This window comes from Anas acuta, chromosome Z (assembly GCF_963932015.1).
Source record: "Anas acuta chromosome Z, bAnaAcu1.1, whole genome shotgun sequence".
NCBI lineage: Eukaryota > Metazoa > Chordata > Aves > Anseriformes > Anatidae > Anas > Anas acuta.
The window spans coordinates 7,511,164-7,523,382 of record NC_089017.1 but is presented as its reverse complement, the minus strand read 5'-3'; the positions used below and the strand labels follow the sequence as shown (position 1 = coordinate 7,523,382).

Here is a 12,219-nt window from a genome sequence, read left to right as displayed (position 1 = left end):
TTACATCTAGAGATGTAGCTATTATAGTATTTGCCTAATAAATATGTAGACTGTTCACTATTGTTCTAGTTATATAAGCCCTAATGTTTACAGTGGAAAAATATCAATATCTTATTTGTTATGCCTTCAGACAGGGAAATCTGAAGAATTATTGAGTGCTCTTGGTTGCCATGGTTTTCCTCCAACATCAGACTGTGAGGAACTACTGATAGAATACCTAGAGGTAGAGGACAGCGAGGATCAGCAACTCATGCCAAGTCACAGCAATGGTAACCCAAGTAAAAAAGGAAAAACAACACCCAAGGAAACAGACAGTGACTCAGGACGAGGAAGCTGTGATAGCCCTTCTCTGCTTTCTGAAAAGTGCAGGGAGTCCCATGCCCTTCCATCAACGCTTCAAACACAAGATGTAAGAGACGTTCAAGAAAATAAAGCTGTGAAAAGGAGCTGGGAAACTCAGTGTGTAGCCTCAGAACGGAAAACACTCCTTTCTAACAGTGAGAGCACAAAATCATCCACGTGGCCTGCAGCTCAATTACCTGATAATCAACCTCCTATGTTTGCCTACCACAGCACTGTAGATGCACGTAAAATAACACTGATTACCACAAATGTGAATGTTGCCCCAGTTTTAGTGGAAAATGAAGAAAAGCATCAGTCACGATATTCTGTTACTGAAACAGTCCCTGGAGACATGGAAGAACAAGGAGAGATGGAGAATTTGCATTCCAAAACTGAGCAAACTGCAGTGCAGGTCAAACAAAACAGACCTAATGAAAAGTCACCTTTTTTGAATGGTACACTAATGGACTATGTAGAAGTCCACAAAGTCAAGCAGGATGAGGAGCCAGCAGTATTACTGAAACATAAAGAAAATAGTGGGAAGACTGAAAATTACACTATTCCAGGAACCAGCAAAGAATATACAAAGGTCTCAACTGTTGTGGACCATAATATTCTAGTATTAATGCCAGATTCACGAGTCCAGCACACCCCTATGTCTCAAGAACCTGCAAAGGAAACATCTCAGAACCTTCAGCAAGGTCAAGCTGAGAAAAACATGAGCTACTGTCTGACAGCTCCAAGTGACTGCAAAAGAGAGACTAGTGGATCAGAGTATATGGACCCATCCTCCTTTATGCCCTCTTTTAAATAACTAAGTTTGATCATTCTTCATCAGGTAATGCTACAGAATGAGTCAAATACAATCAGTATAATAATGCTGTGGTTTAAGATTATGCTACTATGTCACAATTGTAGCTTACACCATTTTCTAGCTGACAAGTCTGTGATTTACATATCAATTTTGTTAATAGTTATGTACAGTAAAATAAAACCACACAGCAAATAGTTCCCTAAATACAAACAAACAAAAAAACTAACAACAACAACAAAAAATAGCCTCCTTTGTGTAATATACAGAGAATAAAATAAACTGTGGTTTGATATAACAATCATAGAAGTAAACCCTGGATTGTTAACACATTTCTCAGAGAGTGAAATGAGGAAATGGATACTATGTGCCATGAAAAATACATTGCAAACTAATTCTTCAATTCTGCAGATCTTCTGTTACTTGATTCAACCTAAGGGAATACTGCAGTTTCAACAAAGACTAAGAATGTTATGGGTCAGTACACCACAATTGTCTGAGCAGTTTCTAAATCAGATAAATCATTACACAATGACATTCTGATCTACAACATATTTTTTTCTGAGTGTATTCTGACAGTAGATTAAGATTTCTCTATACTTTTTCTCAACCCTTAAGAAAATTGAAGCTCTTATATATGGAAAAAACATATAAAAGAGAATATATTCAACTAATTACAGTAAAAAAATCCTCTAAATATATCTTCCTTTGTTTCAATATGACAGAAAACTCTGCATCCCATTCATAGCCTATTCCAGTCAAATCAAACATGAAAAAAAATCGCAGGACACTATTTGATATACTGCCTTACTGTACATAATATACAATTCTACTTTAGTACAGTCCCATACATTTAACAATGTATTTTTAAAGGCTATTTTTCTATTACCAAAAAAAAAAAGCAAAATAAAATATTTTTTAATTTCCCAATGTTATTTAGCTATTTAGCAACTTTTCTGTTTCCTTCTGCTGAAACAGAGGTAACAAGTAAAGCTGCTATTTCTATACAAAGCATAAAATTAAACTTTATACTAAGTAAGGATATGAAGTCATTTTTAAACTATATTTCTAATATATTGCAAATGTATTACTATTTGAATTGTAAATTATTTATTTCTGATGTTTTTTACCAGCTGTTATTATAAAATTAAAATAGAATCTAGGTTTTGAGAGCAAGCTTCTTTCCCACTTAATTCGTACTCTCATGCCACTCATGAATGGAATGATGGTTGCCTGCATCCTTAGCCATCATGTACACTTTTCTCTTAGCCTGGAAAGAAAGTTTGAAAATTTTCAGATATTTCATAATGAACTTATCAAAATTAGTTTGGGAATCCAGCCTCAACAGCCAGGGATACGCGGCATAAAGTCAGCTAGTGCTCTGCTGAAATAGCAACAGGAGTGAGAAAAGGGGTCCATGTAGTTGGAAAGCAACTGTGGAAAGAGTCAGGATTCCTCCTACCACATGTAACTGAAGGCAAAATCAAAATGGTAGTGGAATGGCTGTGTACTTATGGCCCTTCCTTCCTGAAGCAAAAGTTTAATTTACTCCATCGAAGTATGAACAAGTAAGTCATGGCTAATTAAAGCTAGGTCAAGTATTTAGCCAACACCACTAGCTTCAGTGGGAATTGGAAGCATAAGGTAAGGGAAATTGTACTGCACATGTGATGGAAAGTATATTTATCATAGATGAGCTCTCTTCTTTTGTCCTTTCTGAACAGTGTCATATTTCTCAGCTTTTTCTGATTTTATGCACTGAGCCAGCCTTCCTGCAGTATCAGGTAAACAGTTGCAGAGCCAGCCAAAACAGACCCTCTGATTTTGAAGGTCTGCAAAAAAAAAAAAAAAATCTTAGTTGGCAAATCAAATTCTCATACGATACTTCCATGCAATGGAACTGCTCAAGTACAGATTGGTCAAGCTGTCTAGCCCGTTCACTGGCTGGACTTTAGAATTTAACTATCTGTGTGTATATGAACATGTATGCTAGTGGATACTGTAACATTTACTTTAGGCATCAAATTTGAAGTCTGTGACCTCTATACCTGCAATTTACTTCCCCTTTCTAGAGGCTGATTGGAGCAGTCTGGATGCTCTGCTGAATGCACAGTGAGGGATCTTAGATTCTTAATTCAGCCACTCAGTTCATTGCTTGAAGACATGAAGTGGCTACTTCAAAGAGCAGCCAAGCATAACATTTTGTTTAATTACAGGTAACAGGACAATTTTACTGTAGCACTTGTGGTATATCTTACAAATTTTCTAGATGCTAAAAGTACTGCAAAGAAACTATCAAGTTATCAGTCAAAACTGGAATGTTTTACAGGACAGCAATCTGTGTGTCCATGTGTGTAAGCTGATAGTATACTGTCTGACAATGCTTAATTCTTCTGACTGAATGCTTCACTTTTCTGACTGAATCAGACAAGCCAGTCTGAATCAGACACGTTCTTTCTTTACACAGACAGTCATATCTGAGCCAAGCAGTTGCTTTCTACTCCTAACAGCATGTATAAGGACATGCTGCTGCCAGCCTTTAGCATGCCTCTGGTGTTCTATAGAGACTATAGAATCTTATCAAGCTACAGCCTAAAGATTTTCTTTAAAGAGTGGATTACTTACGGTAACTTACAAGTGGCTACAGAGATGCTACAAACCAAAGCAAAGGTGGGATAACGTGTCAGCAGCAGACTGTTGCTGTCACAGTTTATTTTGGACCAGAGGAAGACTGGCACAACTTTGAGCAGATTTTAAGTGTATTATTGATCCCAACTAAATGGAAGTATCTATACATGTACCTGGTTGCTAAGTTTTTATTGTAGATCATGGAGTCTAGAGCATGATTTGCCTGTCAGAATACAAGTGTGTGCTTTAGGAAGAGATGAGTCATACTCTAAACTCCATCGACTGTTACTAAGTTTGTCTATCCTAGCTTGCTCTAATAGAGAAGTATGACCTCTAGTCCAAAAATGAGAATTTAAATAATGTTTAATCAAATATTTCCTATGTTGACATTGCTTAAATTGAAAAATATGGGCTGTATTAATATTGTGGGTTATGTCCAATTCTGTGGCAGCTGATAGGTCCCAGGAACATCAGTAACTTTAACACCCTGAGTTCATAAAACCAAAAAGATTAGCTTTTCAGAGGACCTTTAATTTATATGCACATGCAAACTGCAAGTTGCCAGAAGGAAAGAAACAAGAAAAAATCAGTATTATTGCATGAAAAAACAGGATTTCAAGATATCAAAAAGAAGGTAAATCCACAAATTCTCCCTCAGAAAGAGAACTGAGTGAAAGTGTTTCTATATGCCTAGCCATAAACTGGTAATGAAACTGCAAAATACCTGCAGGCATAAATTATATTATGAGGCATAGATTCTTTCCCATCTTTGCCAATGAAAGTCTCATGATGCCAAATCATCATGGCTTTCTGTGAAAACAGAAATTCAGCCCAAGTAGAAAAGGTGTATTTTTTGGTTGCTTGGATGTAGCTTAGCTTTTTGAGGGATTTGCTAGCTAAATAGAATTTTAAAACATTTTTCATAAATGTGTTTCATCCTTTAAGCTGAACAAATGTGCAGTTTGATTATTTTCCATTTTGATGCACTTTTATTTTCCAAAACACCCTGTTACTTCCCAGGTGGGAGTAATACCTTCTGAAAGTGGCCTTTAACATCCAAACTGTACTTTTGCACATCAAAAGAGAATAAACTAGTGTCCTGTGAAATCAGGATAACCATCAGCTAAGTTTGAGGGCCTTTGGATGTTCAAATACTTCATTGTCTTGTTTGCAACTTTAGTTTTTATTACAGCTCTTAGCTTTTAAGTAGGAAATAGATGAGATTTTGTAGCAATTGTACTCAGTGGATTCTTGTAAAGTTATGATACATCAGTGGGGATAACAAGCACATGACACCTCTTTTGATATACAGTGATGAAGTATGTAACATAATTTACCCCAGGAACAGGGATTGTCTCGCTAGGTCTCATACCATTAGTTAAACTTCTCACATGGATTTATGTTTGAATGATGCTTTCAAAGTTAGATCTATATATGTGTCTCTTACAGCGTGAACTATCTATTAGTAACATAAAAGTCCTAAAAGGCTCTTCAGAAGTAATTCATTTTATAAATTCATAAAATGTAATATATATATATTTCAATTAAATACCTTTCCTTTGGACTCAGAATAATTTTATGTACAGTTTTTCTTCAGTTTTGAGAAATAGAACTCATTATTTTAAATTTTCTAATTAAACTTTTTCCTTTAGCAAAGACATATTTAATGTGTATTTTTAGTATTTCAATATAATGTTCCTGACTCTTAAAGAAATATGATTTACTGAGGTGGGGCATGTGCTGCCAAAACTTACTTTCACGTAAAATACAGGTTTGAAGAATGGTCTTAATGATACTATGTAACTACAAAGGATTATTTAATAAAAATGCAGTAAACAGACCTTATAGAATACTAATAAGTGGGTGTAAATGTTTCTGGAACAAACTGAAACACAAATATGTAGTGATAAGTGGTTTATGTTAAAGCAGTGAACTCTGTGGTATATCTGTTTATGTGTATATGTTTAGATGGCTGGAAAATCTATAGTTGCTTTAAATGTCATTTAAGTATTTAAAGTGTAGTAACAGTAGATGTTAAAAATGAGTAAGAACCATTTTATTTGTGATCTATGGAGCACTGTATATGTGCAGCTCACATACAAGCCTGTAAATGTGTTTGATAATTTCTCATTAACCATAAACAATTTGAAAGTGTTGTGCAAGGAAACCAAAGTCATCTAAGCCAGTTAATGAATATTAGACATCTTCTAAAAGCCATAAAGACAAATGAAATGAAAGCGTCATGAGATCAGGCACCATATTCTTAAAGAATCGCTACCTCAGATGTTGTTTATTTTTGCTCCCTTTAAAAAGGCAGAAAAAAAGCATTTTACTTTGTGTGTCAAAATGCAGATTCTTTTCTAAAAACGTATTTGTAATTTTCAAATTGTTTCTCTTAACTAACAGCTTGTCATGGAATCATCACTTGTATTGCTCTAGTAGTAGTAGGATGGGATATTAGACATTTGTATCCAAATATGTTTTTATGTGAAAAAATAACAAAGAAGTTTCCATCTTTTAGGGAAAGCCATACTGACCAGCTTGGCAGTTTCTATTTTCCTAAAGCATCAGTCCCTTTTCTGCTTTTTGCTACTGCCTGCGTGCCCAGCTTGCTAGGACTGAATGAGCTGAGTTCTCAGAGGTGGTCTGATTTTGGAACTCACCAGTGGGAACTAAGCATTTATCAGTACTTACTACTTAGAAAGACCTGTTTTCAGTTGCTTCTGAGAAGTTAATCTTCAAATGCTGCTCCTAAATGAGTGAAAATGGAGACACACAGAGAAAATGGAGAAATACCCCTATTCTCAACTATCTTAAACCCTCATACCGTGTCACTGACTTCCTTCAGACTCTAGTGCCTATGGGTGTGGACAGATGGACTGAATTACACTGAGCTGGAACAATCTTTTGTCTCTGCCTTGAAAACCCTTTTGAAATAAATGAAAAATTATTTTCATCTTTCCAGTGTACGTCAAGCAGGAGATTAAAGATAAACTGCATGTGGCAAAATGGAAGAGGAGCACAGTCACAATGAACCCTACAGGAAGGTGCACAGGTAGTTGAGAAATCAGAGTGGGCAAACATGCATATTGACCGTGGTTGAAAAAAAAAGGAGGGAGAACAGAAAATGAAAGCAAAAGAATCAAATGTAAGAGTAGATAGGAAAAAATCAGAAATGGTAGAGTAATAAATGAGTTTTTAAGAAAAAAAAAAAATAATATATATATATATACATATATATATATATCAAAAGTGGGAATACGTACAGTTGCTTGAGATAGTCCACAAAAACTGTAATGCCTTATTAAGTACTAACCAGTCATCAAGATGCTGAAATTGGCTACTACAGATCAGCTGTTAGATAAAAGCTGAAAAAGACTTATACATGAGAGTTCATTCCATTTATATTAATTACAGGATTTTCTTACAAGTATCTAATATTGGCCCCTAGCAAACAACGCTTGAGCAGCTAGACCCCCCATCTAATCTGCTGTTGCATTTCCTACAGCCCTAAGGAAAAAATCAACAAAAATACCACACGTACCACATGGTTTTTAAAAGCTACATTCAATTCATTTTTTCGGACAGATTTATGAATGAGATTTTTTTATCCTTTTACATTGTCTCACACATACATCTGTCATTCTTAAGCATTCTTCTATTTTCTATTTATTAAAGGCAATGCAATGACCTGGAAACACCAAGAGACAATGTTTTGTGGATAGTAGTAAATGGTCTCTTGACATTTCTGGGCATTGTATAGTTCATACCTGTGACAATATTAACCGATATGACAATACATGACAATATACCAGTTGACATTTTCCTTAATTACAAAGTCCATGTCTTGGTGATAAATTCTAGAATTTCCAAGACAGACTTAAAATACATTTCTCCCATTTAAGCTAAGTTTTTAAGAGAAACTACTGCATCTATCAAAAGTAATTCAAGAAATAACTTAGTTATTTGTGCTGTGTCTTGCAGTGCTGATAGGCTTTTAGCTGGATTTATACTCAAGACATCAGTACACAGAGAAGTTAGAAATAAGGAAGTCTTTTTTCACATCTTCCACTTTTATTTTCAGAAGAGTTAACATTCTGTTCTGTTCTGTTCTGTGATGGTGCTGGTCTTGGACTTTATTTGACAATCTTATTTTTGGACAACACCACTTCTATTTTAGAGAGCTGCTGAGTACATTCACCTCATTTTGACATCAATAAAAATGTACAGATTTTACTTTACTTCCTACAAAGATTGTAATGGTCAGTTTTATAGATATAGCACTGAATAGAATTTTTAGAGGATGCTGGAAATCTTTGTAGATGTCAGTAGCAGAAAATATCCCTTGAGTAGAACAGAAAACTATACATGTCTAAGAATACGCAGATTTTTCTATAGAATACAGGTGGAAGTATAATGATGTCAAACCAAGTTTTAATATTCATAATGCTGTAGAGTACTCTGAATTCTCATCCCCATGTCCTTCACTCCAAAAAGAAGAGGAAACTACTGCTCAGATACACTGAGAAGGGACCTCCTGGGCTGCTATACTGTTGCTCATTTTTCATCTCAGAAAGTAATTTTTTATTCTGACGTCAAATACCATTCTTCATCTGGAATAACACAACCATCGGTTTCATATATGCTATATTCATTTATATTGCTCATAGATACTCAGCAACATTTGAGCTTCTCAAATCTTTATATTGTGCTCCACATATTTATTTTTTTTTAGTCTGTGTATAACAGAAATACTGGGGATGCTGCTCTGAAAAAGTACTGCCAAGGGAAGAAAAAAAAAAAAAAAAGAAGAACTAAAAAGCCACTAATAATTTGTATTTGTTCAAATTTCTGGCAGGCTGTTAAATGCAGGAGAAAGTCTCTAGAATTTCCTTGCCTTTGATAATGCCAGCAGATCTCTCAAAGAAACTTATTTATAATTTGAATTGCACGTTCTGAATAGTATGCACAACAAACAAGATAATTCCCAATCAAGAAAGAGATCATCCATATTTAAAGCATTTTTTTTTCCATTTGCATAAACCAATTCATTGCTAGCCTTGCAATAAAAGCTAGGCATTTCCATTACATTTTCAGAATTTGTATGCAATCTGGAACATCCAAGTTATTGTAGTGTCATTGCTTTAGCAACAGAATGACTTGAAGCACAATTATTCTATGAACCAGATCCAAATGTTTTGTAAATTTCTAAAATTTTAGAAATTATAGAAAGTAGATTTCATATTAGTATGTACATTGGTTGGAGCGTACTGGTACAAAAATAGTTGCTCAGGAATTCTTCATTGTTTCTAAGTGTATTTGAAGGAAAATGCTTTAAAGGTATGTATTTTTTAAGTTCTTAATATTGAAACTGCTGGCTTTAATAAAATCTGTTAGCAATTTCACTTGTAAGATCAATATTGTTACTGAAGTCTGTAGCTTTCTGGTGGACTTTTCTATATTTTGTCATTGTAAAATCTCTCTGCAATGATGTTCGCATTTCAATTTAATAAAAGTTCTTGAATAATATTCTCAGAATCTTCTAGCTTTCCTCATAAAATTGAGCAATTCCATTATATATAATAATGAAAAAGAAAAGTCAGACATCCAGAACAGTTTGTGGGATGGACTCCCACTGTTCTGCAAGTGGAAGGCCCACTGATAAATATGTTTAACCCACTTTGTGTGCACTGGACAGCTGATTTAGCATTCAGGAAGCTCCATACTGCGTGTAGTGAAAATGCAATATACAGCCATCAATTCATAAAATCTTGGGTATAAAAGAAACTCCTGTGTGAAGAAGGACTTCTGACTTCTTGGAGAAGCTGTTTAGAAAGGTTGGTTTACTCATGCTTATTTTCATTCCTAGAACATACTTTTTGGAGCACAAAACAAGCAATATATTCACCTGCTCCAAACTGGGGGACTCAAGACAGAACTGGAGAGAAGTTTAGTACTACCTACAATCCATCTTCTAGGTTTCATGGAAACCACAGTGTTAACACAAATGGCTCCTTTTCAAGGTCACAACTTTTAGACTCTTGCTACTTTATGGTTCTTTCTTTCTTTCTTTCTTTCTTGAAAATTGTCATTATCACTGAAATTCAGGCATTGCGAGTTTTTGAATGTAAAGTTTGATTGAAGAAGTCTAAGTATTTTAGAATCTTGCACTTCTTATTTTCCCTCAGAAGATTCACCATTCTTGCTGGTCATGACAGTATTCTTTAAGGAAGAAGTTAAAAAAAAGGGGGGAAGGGAGGAGGAGGAATAATCATAGAACCATTAAAGTTGAAAAGACCTCCAAGATCATCTTGTCCAACCATCCCCCAACCACCAATGTCACCCACTAAACCGTGTCCCTAAGCACCACATCCAACCCAGGGATGGTGATGCCACCACCTCTCTGGGCAACCCATTCCAATGCCTGACCACTCATTCTGAGAACAAATTTCTCCTAATTTCCAACCTGAACCTCCCCTGGCTCAACTAGAAGCCATAGTTACCTGTGAGAAGAGGCTGAACCCCAGCTCCTCACAACTTCCTTTCATGGAGTTGTAGAGAGCAAAGAAATTGGTCATCAGTCAGTTATCCCTCTCCTTCCAACAATATATTTCAATATCTCTTTATTACCCAGATAATAATTTACATATAAATTCTCTTTATCACCCAGATTACAGGTAATATCTCATTCTGGTTCATATTTTTCCCTAATTACACCTTTTCTGATTTTTCCCCATACTCATTTTTGCCTAGGTCAAGTGCAATTTGACATGGAAGGGAAGGGAAGGGAAGGGAAGGGAAGGGAAGGGAAGGGAAGGGAAGGGAAGGGAAGGGAAGGGAAGGGAAGGGAAGGGAAGGGAAGGGAAGGGAAGGGAAGGGAAGGGAAGGGAAGGGAAGGGAAGGGAAGGGAAGGGAAGGGAAGGGAAGGGAAGGGAAGGGAAGGGAAGGGAAGGGAAGGGAAGGGAAGGGAAGGGAAGGGAAGGGAAGGGAAGGGAAGGGAAGGGAAGGGAAGGGAAGGGAAGGGAAGGGAAGGGAAGGGAAGGGAAGGGAAGGGAAGGGAAGGGAAGGGAAGGGAAGGGAAGACCCACTGCACAGCAGCAGCAGGAAGAGAGGAGTGAGACAGCCCTGCAGCCCCCCACATGAGTGCAGCAGGAGGGCAGGAGGTGCTCCAGGCACACAGCAGCAGATCCCCTGCGGCCTGTTGATTCAAAGATCGAAGCCGAAATTCCTTTAAGTGGTATATTCTTTATTGCAGCGCTGGATGCATGGGGGATCTCTCCACCTATTGTGCATACCCAAAGTGGAAAGCAGTCTTGAATTTATACAATCAATCTATCAATATTCTACAAGCGCCTATACATATTCATTACCTATCCCTGCCTTCCCTCGCTTCTCATGCTAATTAGCCTTTTGGCACCTTGAGCCTGCTAGAGCCTCCCAAGAATTGTGGGCAGGGGTCTTTGGGACGTGGGCAGTGGTCTTTGGGAGGAAGACCCCGAGTCTTCCTCACAGTGTACTTTTCACCTTTGGTCAGGAATCTGCTGAGTTGGCATGTTTCTTAATTGCAAGAGCTGGTTGTTGCTAATTCTTCCATTTGTTGTATCTTTATAATGAATTCCAATGTCCAGTTTTGAGATTTATAGTCTTTACATTTGTTTCTCTGTCCATCTGCCGCTTCCTTATCATGAGTTCCAGTGTCTTGTTTCAAGATATACAGTCCTGGTCTGGGGATTGTCCTTGCCTCCCCAGTGCCTCCCCAATACCTCCTTAATATTGTCCTTGCCTCCCCAGTGTCTCCTTAATCACTGTGGAGAGGCCCCTGGTGGAGCAGGCTGTCCCCCTGCAGCCCATGGGTCCCACATGGAGCAGATCTCCGTGCTGCAGCCCGTGGAGAGGAGCCCACACAGGAGCAAGGGTCTGGGGGGAGCTGCCACCCACCCGTGGGGGACCCGTGCTGGAGCAGTTTGCTCCTGGGGGATGGACCCCGTGGGATGGAGCTGTGTGGGAGCAGGTCTTGAAGAGCTGCTGGCTGAGGGACCCCACGTGGAGCAGGGGCAGAGAGTGACCATGAAGGAGCGGCGGAGACGAAGCGCCAGGGACTGACAGCAGCCCCCATTCCCCATTCCTCTGTGCCACTCAGGGGTAGAAGGTGGAAGACAATGAATGAGGGAAGGAGTTTTTGGTGTGTTCTTAGTTTCTCACTGCTCTACCTTGTTAGTGATAGGCAATAAATTACATTAATCTTCCTATGCTGAGTCTGTTTGTCTGTGACGATCACTGTTGAGTGATTTCCCTGTTCTAATCTCAACCCTTGAGCCCTTTCCATTGTATTTCCTCCCCCTTTCCCTTTGAGGATGGGGAGCGAGAGAGCACTTGTGGTGGCGCTCAGCTGCCCCGAACCACCACACAAACAAACAAAAAACCACCTTTATTGAAGC

The 12,219-nt window shown here is 37.7% G+C and overlaps 1 protein-coding gene across 4 annotated transcripts in view; it reads left to right on the top strand.

Moving 5' to 3' along the window:
• The window catches only part of PRLR (prolactin receptor), a 169,035-nt gene extending 162,036 nt beyond the window's left edge, over positions 1-6,999 (top strand). For all 4 annotated transcript variants that reach the window (XM_068666367.1, XM_068666366.1, XM_068666368.1 and 1 more), the window contains one exon: positions 131-6,999. In XM_068666367.1, coding sequence (XP_068522468.1) covers positions 131-1,156 — 1,026 coding nt within the window. In that variant the 3' untranslated portion in view covers positions 1,157-6,999. The remainder of the gene's footprint in view (positions 1-130) is intronic.
• Positions 7,000-12,219: the final 5,220 nt, after the last annotated feature.